The sequence below is a fragment of the Diceros bicornis genome, chromosome 11 (genome assembly GCF_020826845.1).
Source record: "Diceros bicornis minor isolate mBicDic1 chromosome 11, mDicBic1.mat.cur, whole genome shotgun sequence".
In the NCBI taxonomy this organism is placed as follows: Eukaryota; Metazoa; Chordata; class Mammalia; order Perissodactyla; family Rhinocerotidae; genus Diceros; species Diceros bicornis.
Window position 1 is genome coordinate 73,689,182 of NC_080750.1, and position 16,826 is coordinate 73,706,007.

The 16,826-nt window shown below is 39.5% G+C and overlaps 1 protein-coding gene across 2 annotated transcripts in view; it reads right to left on the bottom strand.

The window, feature by feature from the left end:
* Positions 1-16,826, bottom strand: part of LPL (lipoprotein lipase) — a 30,272-nt gene that overhangs the window by 5,127 nt on the left and 8,319 nt on the right. For both annotated transcript variants that reach the window (XM_058550596.1, XM_058550597.1), the window contains exons 3-8: positions 13,639-13,818; positions 12,263-12,374; positions 11,256-11,489; positions 9,799-10,041; positions 7,717-7,837; positions 6,436-6,618 (exon numbers count right to left, since the gene is read on the bottom strand). In XM_058550596.1, coding sequence (XP_058406579.1) covers positions 6,436-6,618; positions 7,717-7,837; positions 9,799-10,041; positions 11,256-11,489; positions 12,263-12,374; positions 13,639-13,818 — 1,073 coding nt within the window. The remainder of the gene's footprint in view (positions 1-6,435; positions 6,619-7,716; positions 7,838-9,798; positions 10,042-11,255; positions 11,490-12,262; positions 12,375-13,638; positions 13,819-16,826) is intronic.

A 16,826-nucleotide genomic window follows, 5' to 3' on the forward strand; every position in this document is an offset into this window, starting at 1 on the left:
AATATCTGACTGTGCCTGCTACTAAAACATTGGGGAGCACCCCAAGAAAAGCTGGTTCACAAAGAAACTAAAACTGGTTCTTAAAGGGCCAGCACGCAAACTCACCTGTTTCAGAAAGCATCCTAAAATCACCAGACAGAAAGGTGCACAGTGCTGTGGTGAAAAGAGACTCACCTAATAGGCCTTGAGTGCATCTCGGTGAGGGGTGAGACCTCTCCAGGGACCGGGACATTGGCGGCGGCCATTGTTGTGGCCTGGTGTGGGCGTGCTGACACAGACACCATTGGAGTTCTCCCTGAGGCCTGCTAGCCCAGGGTCTGCCCCACCTGCTAGAGCACCGATTTAATCCAGCTCAGCCAGGGCAGGCAGCCCACCCTAGAGACTGGCCCCACCCAACAACAAGCCCTCAGGCAACTTGTGGGCCTGCATAGATTGGTGACTGGATTCTCTGCAGCCTGGCAACTGAGCCGACTTTAGCGGGGCAGGGTGTGCACAAGGAGTGGGTGGAGAGTGTGGGGCGGTGGTGGAGTGTGTGGGGCTCCCGCTGTGGAGAGACTGGGTCCGCTTCGGGAGATCGGGGCGCGCACACGGGGCAGGACTGTGTTGACTGTGTGTGTGGACCTGTGGGCGGCAGGGCTTGTCAGCTGCAGAAGACTTGTATTTCTCAAAGACCCACATAGCGGGTTTGCCTCATCTTCCAAAGCCTGAAACAATTAGGTGCTCCTGTACCTGAGGCCAGCCCCACCCAGCTGCAATCTTCAGAGAGCTGACAAGAGACCTAATAGGCTAGAGGCTTATAGCAATTGTAAGGCCCTGAGCCTAACAACCTGCCATGCTGGGGGCCTACTCACTTAAAAGAAATACTGCAACACAAATGTGGTATTAGAACTTGCAGCCAACTGTGCTGGGGCTCCCCACACCTGATAAAGAGACTGAAGGGCCCACAACAACTACAAGCAGCTGAGCATTGCAACAGCTGGCCAGGAGCATAACTCGGCCTCCCTGGGCGCCTACAGGGAGAGCAAACAGGCCACAACAGAAGGACACACGTAGCCCACATAGGGGTCACCCCTGGAACATTGAGAATTGAGGGAAGCACACTGGAAGCCTCCTAAGGCATCACTTACATAAGGTCACCTATCCAAGAGCAGGAGACGTAGCTGACCTACCTAATACGTCGACACAAGCACAGGGAAAGAGGCAAAATGAGGAGGCGTAAGAATACATTCCAAGTAAGGGAACAGGACAAAACCCCAGAAAAGGAACTAAGTGAAACAGAAATGAGCAACCTACCCAACAGAGAGTTCAAACAAAGAGTGTTAAGGATGCTCACTGATCTGGGGAGAAGAATAGATGATCTCAGTGAGAATGTCAACAAAGAAATGGAAGATATAAAAAAGAACCAATCAGAAATGAAGAATACAATACTGGAAATGAAAAATTCATTAGAGGGACTCAAAAGCAGAGTAGAGGATACAGAAGAACGGATCTGTGAGCTGGACGAAAGACTAGAAGAAATTACCCAAGGTGAACAGGTAAAAGAGAAAAGAATTAAAAAGAGTGAGGACAGTCTAAGGGACCTCTGGGACAACATCAAGCGCACTAACATCCATGTTATAGGTGTCCCGGAAGGAGTAGAGCGAGACAAGGGGGCAGAGAATCTATTTCCATAAATAACAGATGAAAACTTCCCTAACCTAAGGAAGGAAACAGACATCCAGGTACAGGAAGCACAAAGAGCCCCAAACAAGGTAAACCCAAAGAGGCCCACACCAAGACACATCATAATCAAAATGTCCAGAATTAAAGATAAAGAGAGAATCCTAAAAGCCACAAGAGAATGTCAAGTTACATACAAAGGAAACCCCATGAGGCTATCAGCTGACTTCTCAGCAGAAACCTTACAGGCTAGAAGAGAATGGCATGATATATTTAAAGTGCTAAAAGGAAAAAACTTACAGCCAAGAATACTCTACCTAGCAAGGTTATCATTCAAAATGGAAGGAGAGATCAAAAATTTCCCAGACAAGCAAAAATTAAAGGAGTTTGTCACCAAGAAACCAGTGCTACAAGAAATGTTAAAGGGACTGATTTAAGGGGAAAAGAGAAGACCACATAAGGGAAAAATTATCTATTTCCATGATAAGAACATAATGGATACAAATGCAGAAAAAAGAAGTTAGATATGATATCAAAAACATGAGGGAGGAGGGGAGTTAAAGAGCACAGCTTTCAGACAGAGGTCAAACTAAAGTGACCATCAATTCTGTATAGAAGAAGAACGGAACAGAGAAGGACTACTAAAACACTGAGAAAAAAAAAAGTTAAAAAATGGCAGTAAGTACATACTTATCAATAGCTACTTTAAATGTCAATGGACTAAATGCTCCAATTAAAAGGCATAGGGTGGCTGATTGGATAAAAAAACAAGACCCATATATATGCTGCATACAAGAGACACACTTGAGACCTAAAGACACTCACAAACTGAAAGTGAAGGGATGGAAAAAGATACTCCATGCAAATGGCAATGAAAAGAAAGCTGGGGTAGCAGTACTCATATCAGACAAAATAGACTTTAAAACAAAAACTGTAAAAAGAGACAAAGAAGGGCATTACATAATGATGAAGGGAACAATCCAACAAGAGGATATAACACTTGTAAATATCTACGCACCCAATGTAGGTGCACCTAAATATATAAAGCAATTATTAACAGACATAAAAACAGAAATAGACAGTAACACAATAATAGTAGGGGACGTTAACACTCCACTTACACCAACGGATAGATCATCCAAACAGAAGATCAATAAGGAAACATTGGCCTTAAACGATACTCTAGAACAGGTGGACCTAGTAGATATATACAGAGCATTCCATCCAAAAACCGAAGAATACACGTTCTTTTCAAATGCACATGGAACATTCTCCAGGATTGATCACATATTAGGCCACAAAACAAGTCTCCATAAATTTAAGAAGATTGAAATAATACCAAGCATCTTTTCTGACCACAACGGTATGAAACTAGTAATCAACTATAGGAAGAGAATCAGAAAAGCCACAAATACATGGAGATTAAACAAAATGCTACTGAACAACGACTGGGTTAATGAAGAAATCAAAGAAGAAATCAAAAAATACCTGGAGACAAATGGAAATGAAAATACGACATGCCAGATCTTATGAGATACAGCAAAAGCGGTTCTAAGAGGGAAGTTTATAGCGATACAGGCCTATCTCAACAAACAAGAAAAATCTCAAATAAACAATCTAACGATGCACCTAAAGGAACTGGAAAAAGAAGAACAAACAAAGCCCAAAATCAGTAGAAGAAGGGAAACAATAAAAATCAGAGCAGAAATAAATGAAATAGAGTCCAAAAAAACAATAGAAAAATTAATAAAACCAAGAGCTGGTTCTTTGAAAAGATCAACAAAATTGACAAACCTTTAGTTAGACTCACCAAGAAAAAAAGAGAGAAGGCACAAATAAGTAAAATCAGAAATGAAAGAGGAGAGGTTACAACAGACACCTCAGAAATACAAAAGGTTATAAGAGAATACTATGAGAAGCTATATGCCAACCCATTCGACAATCTGGAAGAAATGGATAAATTCTTAGAATCATACAACCTTCCAAAACTGGATCAAAAAGAAGTAGAGAATTTGAATAGACCAATCACCAGTAAGGAGATCGAAACAGTAATCACAAACCTCCCCAAAAATAAAAGTCCAGGACCAAGACGGCTTCCCTGGTGAATTCTACCAAACATTCAAAGAAGACTTAATACCTATCCTTCTCAAAATCTTCCAAAAAATTGAGGATGGGGGGAAGCTCCCTAACTCATTCTATGAAGCTGACATTACCCTGATACCAAAACCAGACAAGGACAACACAAAAAAAGAAAATTACAGGCCAATATCACTGATGAACATCGATGCAAAAATCCTCAACAAAATACTAGCAAATCGCATACACCAATACATTAAAAAGATTATACACCATGATCAAGTGGGATTTATTCCAGGTATGCAGGGATGGTTTAACATTCGCAAATCAATCAACGTAATACACCACATTAATAAAATGAAGAATAAAAATCACATGATCATCTCAATAGATGCAGAGAAAGCATTTGACAAGATACAGCATCTATTTATGATAAAAACTCTGAATAAAATGGGTATAGAAGGAAAGTACCTCAACATAATAAAGACCATATATGACAAACCCACAGCTAATATCATCCTCAATGGTGAAAAGCTGAAAGCTATCCCTCTAAGAACAGGAACCAGACAAGGATGCCCACTGTCACCACTCCTATTTATCATAGTACTGGAAGTCCTAGCCAGAGCAATCAGGCAAGAGAAAGAAATAAAAGGGATCCAAATTGGAAAGGAAGAAGTGAAACTGTCACTATTTGCAGATGACATGATTTTATATATAGAAAACTCTAAAGAATCCACCAGAAAACTTTTAGAAGTAATAAACGAATATGGTAAACAAAATTGATACAAAATCAACATACAAAAATCAGTTGCATTTCTGTACACTAACAACGAAGTAGCAGAAAGAGAAATTAAGAATACAATCCCATTTACAATTGCAACAAAAAGAACAAAATACCTAGGAATAAACTTAACCAAAGAGGTGAAAGATCTATACACTGAAAACTATAAAACATTTCTGAAAGAAATTGAAGAAGACACAAAGAAATGGAAAGATATTCTGTACTCTTGGATTGGAAGAATTAACAGAGTTAAGATGTCCATACTTCCTAAAGCAATCTATAGATTCAATGCAATCCCTATCAAAGTTCCAACAACATTTTTCATAGAAATAGAACAAAGAATCCTAAAATTTATATGGAACAACAAAAGACCCCGAATAGCTAAAGGAATCCTGAGAAAAAAGAACAAAGCTGGAGGTATCACACTCCCTGATTTCAAAATATACTACAAAGCTATAGTAACCAAAACAGCATGGTACTGGCACAAAAACAGACACACAGATCAATGGAATAGAATCGAAAGCTCAGAAATAAACCCACACATCTATACAGCTAATCTTTGACAAAGGAGCCAAGAACATACAATGGGGAAAAGAAAGTCTCCTCAACAAATGGCGTTGGGAAAACTGGATAGCCACATGCAAAAAAATGAAAGTAGACCCTTACCTTACACCATACACAAAAATTAACTCCAAATGGATTAAAGACTTGAATGTAAGACCTGAAACTGTGAAACTTCTAGAAGAAAACATAGGCAGTACGCTCTTTGACATCGGTCTTAGCAACATCTTTTCAAGCACCATGTCTGACCAGGCAAGAGAAACAATAGAAAAAATAAACAGATGGGGCTACATCAAACTAAAAAGCTTCTGTACAGCAAAGGAAACCATCAACAAAACAAAAAGACAACTTAACAATTGGGAGAAGATATTTGCAAACCATATATCTGATAAGGGCTTAATCTCCAAAATATATAAAGAACTCATGCATCTCAACAACAAAAAAACTAACAACCCAATTAAAAAATGGACAAAAGACCTGAACAGACAGTTCTCCAAAGAAGATATACAGATGGCCAACAGGCACATGAAAAGATGTTCAAAATCACTAACTATCAGGGAAATGCAAATCAAAACTACAACGAGATATCACCTCACGCCCGTCAGAATGGCTATAATTAAGACAGGAAACAACATGTGTTGGAGACGATGTGGAGAGAAGGGAACTCTCATACACTGCTGGTGGGAGTGCAACCTGGTGCAGCCTCTATGGAAAACAGTATGGAGATTCCTCAAAAAATCAAGGATAGAACTACCATATGATCCAGTTATTCCACTGTTGGGTATTTATCCAAAGAACTTGAAAACACCAATTTGTAAAGGTACATGCACCCCTGTGTTCATTGCAGCGTTATTCACAATAGCCAAGACTTGGAAGCAACCTAAGTGCCCATCAAGGGAGGAATGGATAAAGAAGATGCGGTATATATACACAATAGAATACTACTCAGCCATAAGAAATGATGAAATCCAGGCATTTGTGACAACATGGGTGGACATTGAGGGTATAATGCAAAGTGAAATAAGTCAGATGGAGAAGGTCAAATACCGTATGATCTCACTCATTAAGTAGTAGATAATAACAACAACAAACAAACACATAGAGACAGAGATTGGATTGGTGGTTACCAGAGGGGAAGGGAGGAGGGAGGAGGGTGAAAGGGATAATTTGGTACATGTGTGTGGTGATGGGTTGTAATTAGTATTTTGGTGGTGAACATGATGTAATCTATGCAGAAATAGAAGTATAATGATGTACACCTGAAATTTTTACAATGTTATAAACCAATGTTACTGCAATAACCAAAAAATCAAAAAAAAAAAAAATAAAGTGAATGGAGAAAAAGTAAATTTAATTACTTTTTTTGAGTCTCTCCTGCTTTTACTCTGATCTTCTCAATAACAAAGCCAGGGCTGCTCCACCAGTCTGACCAGCTGAAGTAGGAATCACTCTTCCATCTGAGCTTCAGCATCAGCAGTTCTCCGATATCCACCTCCGTGTAAATTAGAAAGGAGTATGTCTTATTTGTGGAAACTTCAGCCCTGAATAAAAAAATCAACATATTTGGTTAGTTCTGGAAATCAGTTTTTTTTCCTTTTTCTTCCTCCCAAGATGTAAATAGCTTTATTGTTTGGGGGATATTTTATTTTATTTTTTATTTTTTATTTTTTGTGAGGAAGATCAGCCCTGAGTTAACATCCATGCTAATCCTCCTCTTTTTGCTGAGGAAGACCGGCTCTGAGCTAACATCTATTGCCAATCCTCCTCCTTTTTTTCTCCCCAAAGCCCCAGTAGATAGTTGTATGTCATAGTTGCACATCCCTCTAGTTGCTGTATGTGGGACGCGGCCTCAGCATGGCCGGAGAAGCGGTGCGTCGGTGCACACCCGGGATCCAAACCCGGGCCGCCAGCAGTAGAACACGCGCACTTAACCGCTAAGCCAGGGGGCTGGCCTGGGGGATATTTTAAAAGCGAAAAAAATGTCCAACAAAATATTCAAGATGAATGTCAGTGGCATTTAGTGTATTTTAAATGACATCTACACCCTTTTAATCTATTCCGACTTTGGTCCTAACAATATGAACTATTTAATATGATTCTTAAGAGAAAAAAAATCCATAAGCTGATATTCAGAGACATTATTTTCATTTTCTTATGTTCCCTTTCAATTTGCATTGATATATGAATATATGTTTACTTTGTTACAATCACACTGTACGTACAATTCTCTATTCTTTCTTTCTTCACTTCATATTTTACCTTCTACTTTTTGCCATGTTTTATTTACTTTTCTATAATTATAGTTTTTAGAATCTAGATTGATTTTATTGATTTGTTAAACGACCATTCACTTAACCATCGCCTCAATGTTGGACACTTGGTTTCTAATTTATGCTATTATATGTACATTATATACATATATTATATATACATGATATATACAAATTATGCTATTATATGTATATAAAGATGTTCACTGTAGTGAGCATCTTTTGCCATATAGCTTTGTAAAAAATCTCTGTTGAATATTTCTTTTTCTGGGTGTCCTACTCTTCTGCGTTCCTCACACCAATGGTTATGGCTGGTAGCAGTGCCATGACAAACCCACTTGCTGGGGGTAATGTTGTGTGGCTACTCACAGGGTGAAAGGGATGTTCTCACTCTCCGCCACAGTGCCATACAGAGAGATCTCGAAGGCCTGGTTGGTGTGTGTATCATTCTCAGTCCCAGAAAAATGTATCTTTACTTGGTAATGGAACACTATAGGGAGAAAATTGGAACAAGTGCTGATCAGTCTTTACGGAAACACCACAGCCCCCCAAAATAAGCAGGCAATTCAAAATAACAGACCATATATCACTAGTGATCAAACAGGAAGTGCTCACACACGACTATCAGTGTGGCTTTGAAAGATTTCTTCATGTCTCTACAGTGTTCACTACTAGAAAATTCAGACCTTGAATTCTACTCCCTTTCAGAGAAGTGTGGTCGTAGTGGATAGGAAGAATCCATGGGTATCTGAACCGCCAAGCAGTCCTAGAAAGTAGTCATCTTTGATGGGGTACTAGGGACATCAAATCAAGAGGTCAAACTACTAATGATACTTTCTCTATGAACTCCACCCTTCCTTAGCACCTGCACCAAGGATATTTGGTATTTGTTACTATGTCACTGTATGTGACCACGTTTCTTCATGTTTCATAGGATGTCTGACTCTCTATCCTGTGTGTAAGCTCCTTCAGGTCAGAGAATCATTTCACCCTATTTATTCCCCCACCATCTAGCACAGAGTAGGTAAATAGCAGGCTCACAGTAAAACTTGTTTCATTGAATCATCAATGAAGCTGTAAAGACTGCCAGCTTCTAAAGTATCCTGTATTAAGGAGAGCCTCGGAAGCAGGTTCCTGAACCTCTACATCTCCTCCCTGCTCTCCCCAACTCCACCAGAAGCAGAGTAGATGGGATGGGGGAGAGGTTAAGGGGATAGGAAAGGCAGAAAGCTTAAGACAGAGCTACTAAAATGTGAAGAGAAACAGAGTGTGGAGTTAAATAGAGCCCTTGCAGATGTCAGCACAGACCAGAGTAGGAGAGGCTGGGACTGGCACCGTACCCCCTGAGAGCCCAGATGGATCACTGAGTGGCAATAGCAGGATGCCTGAGGACAAGGGAGACCTGTCCAAGTCTTCAGAAGATTACGGTCTCCTCTGTACCTCACACACACTTCCTCATTCTGAAGAGTCAAAGAAACCAAGGATTTCCTTGTTGCTTAAAAGGTTTCCTTGATCTATAGGTGTTCCAAACCTCTGGGCCACCAAATGCACCCCCACAGATTCTAAGAAGGCACCTCGCAGGTGGGTGCCTCTATCACATATGTTTTGCCTTAGGAAACTGTTGTTTAATATCACCCCTTCCCTCGGACTTCTACCTGTACTCCACATAAGCCAGCCTATCCGATGTTAGTCCTTCGCGCCAGATTTATCTGATTATCTCTTCTCCTGTCTCCCCTCAATTCCTGCAAGTCTTACTCTAAACAAGCTGCCAAGTTTGAAATTCAACTGTGAACAAATTTATGACAAAATGGAAATATCTTAGAGGTTTTGGTATATTCTCCCCTTCCAGGAATAGCTGTATTTTAAAATACAGGTGGTTCTTGCCTTCACTTAAAGCAAACTTTAGGAGCTGGCAAACTTTTTCTGTAAAGGGCCAGATGGTAAATATTTTAGGCTTTGTGGGCCCTACAGTCTCTGTCCCAACTACTCAACTCTGCTGTGGTGGCGTGAAAGCAGCCTTGGTCAATACAGAAACGAATGTGTGTGGCTGCATTCCAATAAAACTTTATTTATAAAAGGAGGTAGTAGGCTGGATTTGGCCCCTGGGCCATAGTTTGCTGATCCCAGATGGTTGGTTGCAAATGAGCTCTGAGCATGGTGCTAATGGGCTGACCCATGCTAACGCTAATGTCACAATCACAGAGGAGGGTGGCAAGCAAGGCTGCTGCATAGGGTGCACTGGGCCTTATAGCAATGGGAATTAGGAGTTTCAATAAAATGGATCAGTGCAACTCTCTCTCTACCAACAGAAACACAAGTGAGGGCTCAGGATGTAGTAACACCATTTCATTATCCCTGTTGCAATGGCCAGAATCAGTACATGTGATGCAATGAGCATGATAAAAATAAGACCAAATTGATTTTCCCTATTTACAATAGTCTCTAGCCTACCTTTGTAGGGCATCTGAGAGCGAGTCTTCAGGTACATTTTGCTGCTTCTTTTGGCTCTGACCTTCTTGATCTCATAGCCCAAGTTGTTGCAACGGTTCTTTCTGCAACTCAGGCAGAGCCCCTTCTCAAAGGTTTCCTTTGAATTGCACCGGTAGGCCTTACTTGGATTTTCTTCATTCAACAGAGAGTCAATGAAGAGATGAATTGAGCGCTCGTGGGAGCACTTCACTAGTTGGTCCACGTCTGGGGAAAAAGACACAAAGGAAATTTCAACTCTGTGAAAATTTACAGTGAGTGTTTCATTTTGCATGTCTAAACTAGTTTAGGTATGGTGTTAGAATAAAATGACCTCAGGATCTAGTCCTATGACTCCTTGATTGTAGGTCCTATTTAAGGAAGTATTCTTGGTAGCAGTTTCTCAACTACCTCCAAGAGTTGCAAATTTATAGGGAACTTTTGACTTTTCTGCTGTCTTATATTTTTGTGTATGTTTATGAAGCTATAATAAGAGACATCCAAGGTAAAAGTTGATTTCTCCCAGTTTATCACATCCTTCTCTTATATTGAAAGCATATAATACTTCTAGATGCTTCTAGAAATATCCTTTTGGAAATCACATCATAAAGGGCATATTGTTAAATGAATAGTATTTTATCATTAATATGATATATAATTGAGGGTTGTGATCCTACTAATTATTTTTACATTAAATAAATCATGAGAATAATCAGCAATGTCATAAGAGCGTATCTATTACGATAAGCTTTTATAGCAATTGAAAATAGTAACATTATACTGTAAGTTCTATAATGTGTGCACAAAAGGCCTGAACATCTTGACTACAGGAAGGTCCATGCTCCACAAAGTAGGCAAAGGTCCCTTAAAACAAATCATAAATTTAACACAAGCTAATATGATTATTAAAGTAAATATTAAGCTAATATTAAACTATATTTTCTTCATAAAAATTTGGAATATTTATTGTTAGAGAATGGTGATTCATTTCTGATTTGTATATCTCTTAGAAAGGCTGACAAAAGAAATTTGGACTAATTACTATGTCCTTTATTTTCAGTAAAATTCAAAATAACTCTACTGGTTTGACAACTGTATTCAAAGTATAACAACATGTGGCCAGATAACATTTTATGCTGCTGTTATGTTATTAAAGGCAGTAGGGTTTTCTTGTCTAAATATCACCTTTATTTTCTTTTATTACTGCAAGTGCAGTACCCAATGCAGTATACAATATAATACATAAAAGATAAAATGTCTGTCTCTCTGACCACAGGAGTACTAAAGCACTTCAGTGATTGTGCTGAATAAGATAGATTTCTTTAGAAACATCTTGGCTAAATGTGTATATTAAAACTACATTCTTGCAGAGAATGTATAGGACACTAAGTCAATGACAGTTAACAAAATTTATGTTTCATTAACTTCTAAATCCTATTTACCTCCAAGGCCTCTCTCTGCAATCACACGAATAGCCTCCCCAATGTTACATCCTGGTTGGAAAGTGCCTCCATTGGGGTAAATATCAACATGCCCTACTGGTTTCTGGATTCCAATACTCCGGCCAGGTGATCCTCTGGTGAATGTGTGTAAGACGTCCACAAAATCCGCATCGTCGGGGGAAAGGCGACTTGGAGCTTCTGCATACTCGAAGTTAGGTCCAGCTGGATCTAGGCCTTAATGGGGGAAAAAAAAAGCCTCACAGATTTTTAACTTCCAATTACCTTCAGTCTCCATCAGTATCACCTTAGCATCCACTGCTCATCATCTGAATATAGCTGGCAGCCACATAGAGTCTTACTAGCCCCTATGCTATAGTGATTGGAGGGGCTATAGTGATTGGATCTTTCAATCACTGAGGGCCATAAAAGTAGGCTCAGCTCTTTCTGAAGTGGAATTTGAGTTTCTTAAACTAGCCGTTGAATAGCAATTTTCACTCAGGATGACTTGATTTCCTTCTGTAAATTATTTCTGAACCTGATGAGAAGGCCTTTAAACAGTGTTGGGTTCTTTCTTCCTCTCTGCACATGCCAAACCATCTATTACCACTAGCCCAGAAGACTATCTTCTTTTTTCCAAATGGCCTCTCATGTCGATCCTTTTGCATTTTTCCCAGTACTGATGTGAGAGATGACATACGTGCAATAAACTACCAGAGCACGGAGTAGAGGGAGGAGGGAAATGAGCTTCTCAGAGACACTCTTAGACTCTCTGTGCTTAACTCCACTCTGTTTCTCTTCTACTGCCAGTAGATGGTAAGCCCATGAGAGCAAGGGTCTGTATTCTATCTTACTCCAGAAAAAAAGCTCTCCCATGAGATAATCAAGTGGCCAGACATACCTAGAAAAACACCACACATGTGGGTATTAGGCAAACACTCTGATTCTCTTTTCAGAATGACAGGCATCTCAACTCTTTTGTGATAAGACAAATGATGCTGCTTTCTTACCGGTAATTCTGTTGACCTTCTTATTGGTCAGACTTCCTGCAATGCCAGCAGCATGGGCTCCAAGGCTGTATCCCAAGAGATGGACATTGTCCAGAGGATAGTTAAATTCCTCCTTTGGAAGAGAAAAAGAAAAAGAGGTTCTTACAGTTCTTTGCGAAAGATCAAAGCTAAAATAAAATAAATATAAATATTGTTTTCAAAATATAGGCAACACTGAAAATTAATTCTACTTATTTTAATTTTGTATTACGGATAAGAGAAACATATATTCTAGTGTTGAGATATTCTTTTTCCTTAACAACATATTTAAATTAGACAGTTTTTCCATATATCTGAAATTCAAATGTATGGAAATATGAATTGCCATATATCTGAAAATATGTGTCTGCATTTACATGTATCTGTGTATGTACTTATTTATATACATATATACGTATATGTGTCTATCTACATACACACACACACATAAAAATATATATTTAACTTTAACCCATTATTCCCTACTCTAAATACCCTGCATCACTTTATTCTTTAAGGTTTGCCAAGCAATGACTTAAAATTAGAAAATATTCTAGGGGGAAGGGACCACAGACACATATGGTCCAGTCTCCTCGTACAGCAGATGAGAAGCCTGAGGCCCAGGGAAGTGATCTGATTTGCCCAAGTTGACTCTCCTGGTTAGCAAAAGAGTCAACAAAAGAACTTTCATCTTTTAATGGTCAGTCCAATAAACACAGCTTATTTTTTATCTTCAAGTATCTGGTTTAAATAATTAGGCCCTGTCAGAGTATCAGCTTTCTTTCAATCTCAAGATACTTTTCAAAGGTAATTTTCAGAGGATGACCTCAGAGAGTCAAACTGGGTAAAACTGGCAGCTAAATCAGACTCCCGACCCTCAGCCACCTCATATCCTACAGACTTCCCCTGCCATTTTCTTTCTAGCTCTGGATCCTTAATCCACACTAAGGAATAAGTACTATTAATATTGTCATCAAAGAGATTAGTATTCTAATGGGTCAAAGCCAGGATGAACTTTCCATGTGCCAGCCAACTGGTAGGGAACCTGACGTCTTCCCTCTGCCCTGAAATAACAACTTTTGTCTGTTCTGCTCACTTAGTTCTTGGTCTCAGCAGATCTATTCACTATGAAAATATCAAAGAACAGGGCAGGGCAGGACTGTGCCTTGGCTTTATGGCTTTACCATTCTTATCCTAATGCTGCTTTTGGCTTAAAAATAATGCCCATGGTCATTCTGAAGATTTGAATGCCCCAGAAAATATATATATTTAAGTGAAAAGGCACAAAGACCAGTCATTTGTCCAGCTCCAGCCAAGAGGTCTGTTTTGGACACCCAAGTCTTCTCCCCGAGTCTTACCGCCATCCAGTTGATAAACCTGGCCACATCCTTTCCCACCAGCTTGGTGTACCCCGCAGACACTGGATAATGCTGCTGGGCCCGTGACAGCCAATCCACCACAATGACGTTGGAGTCTGGTTCCCTCTTGTACAGAGCAGCCACAAGTTTTGGCACCCAACTCTCATACATTCCTGTTACCTGAAGAGGATGATACAAGCTTTCTTAAAATACCCACTACAACTTGTAATAGATATGTCAGCTCAAAACATCCACATTAAATGGAAAAAAACAAACCCACAAGGAAGCCCACTGGCTCAGACAGAAAAGTCAAACCACGCAAGAGTGTTCAGAGACCTGTGCGCACCCTTCCGAGGCCAACGTGCGTCTCTCAGAGAAGGGATGTATTGAGCTCAGGAACGGCAGACTGGGGTTTACCATGCTTTCAATTTTAAAAGCACATTTTATAAAGTCAGTAAAACTTCAATAATCTATAGTATTAAAAGAAAAGATAAATCTGAATAAGTTAAAATTTTGCAGCAGAATTACAGACTATTTTAAAAGAAATTTAGTTTAATTGCTTTCATTTAGGCTAATAAGTGTTTCCCAATAGAATTAATTTGGGGGATGTAATGCACTTCCTTTTCTTACGAAGAGTCATTTACATACAACATTTGATGTGCTAATGAAAAAAACAGTTTTAAACATACAAATCTATCCAACCAGAAGGTAAATTTGTTTAGCAATCTCTTTCTAAATATGTAAGAAAATAATCGGCTTCAGCTCAGACTTTTTCACAATTCTCTCAAATTGTTAATTATCAGAGTGGAAATTAATGATGTTTAGTAGTCACATTTCCAAATTATTAGATTGATCCTGTTTGGAAATAAGCAGACTACCAACTGTAATTCTTTGCTTCTTGTCAATAAAGGCCCCAAAATTCAAAGTCAAAAGAACTATGGGGTCCTTAACTCTATTTATGAAGAATTTTAATTTATGCTTTCAGAGAGAAGACACTGGACACTTTTGCAAAGATGTACACTTTAAAACAAACACATTAGAAATTGCAGATTATAAAATTCTACACCATCCTGCCATGAGCTTGTACGTAGCAACAACCTGATTTAAATCCTCAAATCTACCCATTGCTACTATGACAGCAGATCATATTGTAGCCACAGTAAATGTTGCTAAACTATATACTCAACAAAGAAGATTTTGAAATCCATGTTTAAGGCAGATTTTAAGGGGAGACCTGTAAAACCTATATTTTTCTTAGACTAATTCCAACATAAAAAATAGGAGCCTTGAATTCCCAAACCAAGGGACTTCATTTGGAACTTTGATTTCATCTGGTGGGTTCTCTCACATTTATGCTTCCATTTTATTTAGTCTGTTTTCTGGACTAAAACTATCAAAACACGAGCTCTTGCTTCACTCCTGACACCAACAAACTGCCAATTTTTCAGCACATTGCTGTGCTTTGTGTAGGAAAAAGCAAGCCTGGGCCTCAGGAGATCCTGGGCCCAGTCCCAGCTCTTCCACTGACAACTTCTATGAGCACAGGTAGTGTTTGAACCTTATAGGCCACCTACAAACAAAGGGGTCGAATTCAGATGATCTTGAAGTCACCCTCCACCTCACAAATTTCTTCTTGTGACCATTCTTGTTCCCAATCTACTTGCAGTGATAAAATGCGAACTCTATAGCTATTTCAAGCGTGAAGAGAAAACAAAGAAGAAAAAGTACAAAAGTGATGTTAGCTCATTGGGAACTTATTTAAAACTTCTTTGAACATGTCTCAGTGAGGCTGCTTGAAGACTGGGTGCAGCCTGGGTCTTTGCGGCAACCACCTGGAACGCACACCTAGCACAAAACCCTGAGGAATTGGTCCTGCCCCCTTTTCATCTCTTGGAGATTGGGGGCTGGCCACGCTTTGCAGCTCCCAGTCAGGAGAGGATGATGTCATTTCTTCAGAATGCCATGTTAATCACTCCTCCTTTTAACCAGGGGTGAGGACCTCCTATATCATGATGAGAACCCTGTGCTTCAAGCCCTGATCTGTGAAAACCAACCAGATGGCCAAGCCCCAGGACAGCTGTGTCCCGGCTGCCTTCTGGGATGCACCCTACGCACACATGCTAGACATTCTTTTGGGTTTCTCATGACAAAGCTACAGAACCTCCTCACTTCCATTGGTCCTATGCCCTTGAGTCTCTGAGAAGCTTACCTCAGATAAAGCAGGAAAATCTTGTTTTGTCTAAGCCCCTATTATAAATTTTTCTGTACTATCAATGTTTCCAAGTTAGGCAATCTGTCAAAGGGCAAATAACCCAACTCACTCCTACAGCGACAGATACTTTCATTAACTGCCTAACAACTAATCTAATCCTTTCTTTTTTAATTCAACATAAAATACTGCTGTAAATAATCCCAAACAAAAGAGTGGAAAGTCCAAGTACCTACCTTCTTCAACTCTGAAAAGGTATTATTAACTAGGTTTTTCTTCTGAGGTTCCTTAAATTAGTACCAATTATAGAAATCTTTGATTCTCAGACACACAGCTGAACTGAAGCCTTCCTTGCCACCTGCACCAACCAGTGGCCTGACTGAACCAGACAAGGAATTCACTGAGATAAACTGAGCTCAGTTATCTAGTGTGGCTGGATTAGTTATAACTAACACACAGCATTAGTTATATGCTAATAAAATAACTAACATGAGTTGTTAGCTACAGACCCGCCAGCACCGTAAGGTGAAGCTCAGCGCCAGCAGCAGCCTGGCCTCTGAGCCTCGGCGCTCCAAGTGCCAGGGCACATGGTGTGAAGAACACAGCAGGCTCAGTGGGCATGAGGACCACTGATATCAATTGGCAGCATCTACTGATACTGGGTTAGTCGTGTCATCTTAGTACGAGAAGAAAAAATGTTTTTCAAAAATTCTGAAAATATAAAATTCTCTCAGGGATAAGATCGAGATGCCTGAGATATTCAATTTATTCCTGTCATATAAATGTTTATTAAGCTTAAACTTTTTTGAAAAGTATTAAAAGCCAAGTTCTATATACAACCAAAATATCTCTAAAGCCACCAAAGATTACTTTTTCCTATTTAAACTTCTTAAAACATGAAAAGATTTATGTGAGGAATTTGAATATGTGATTTTATCATAAGATATGTAATTTACTATGTTAACTCTAGTAAATATGT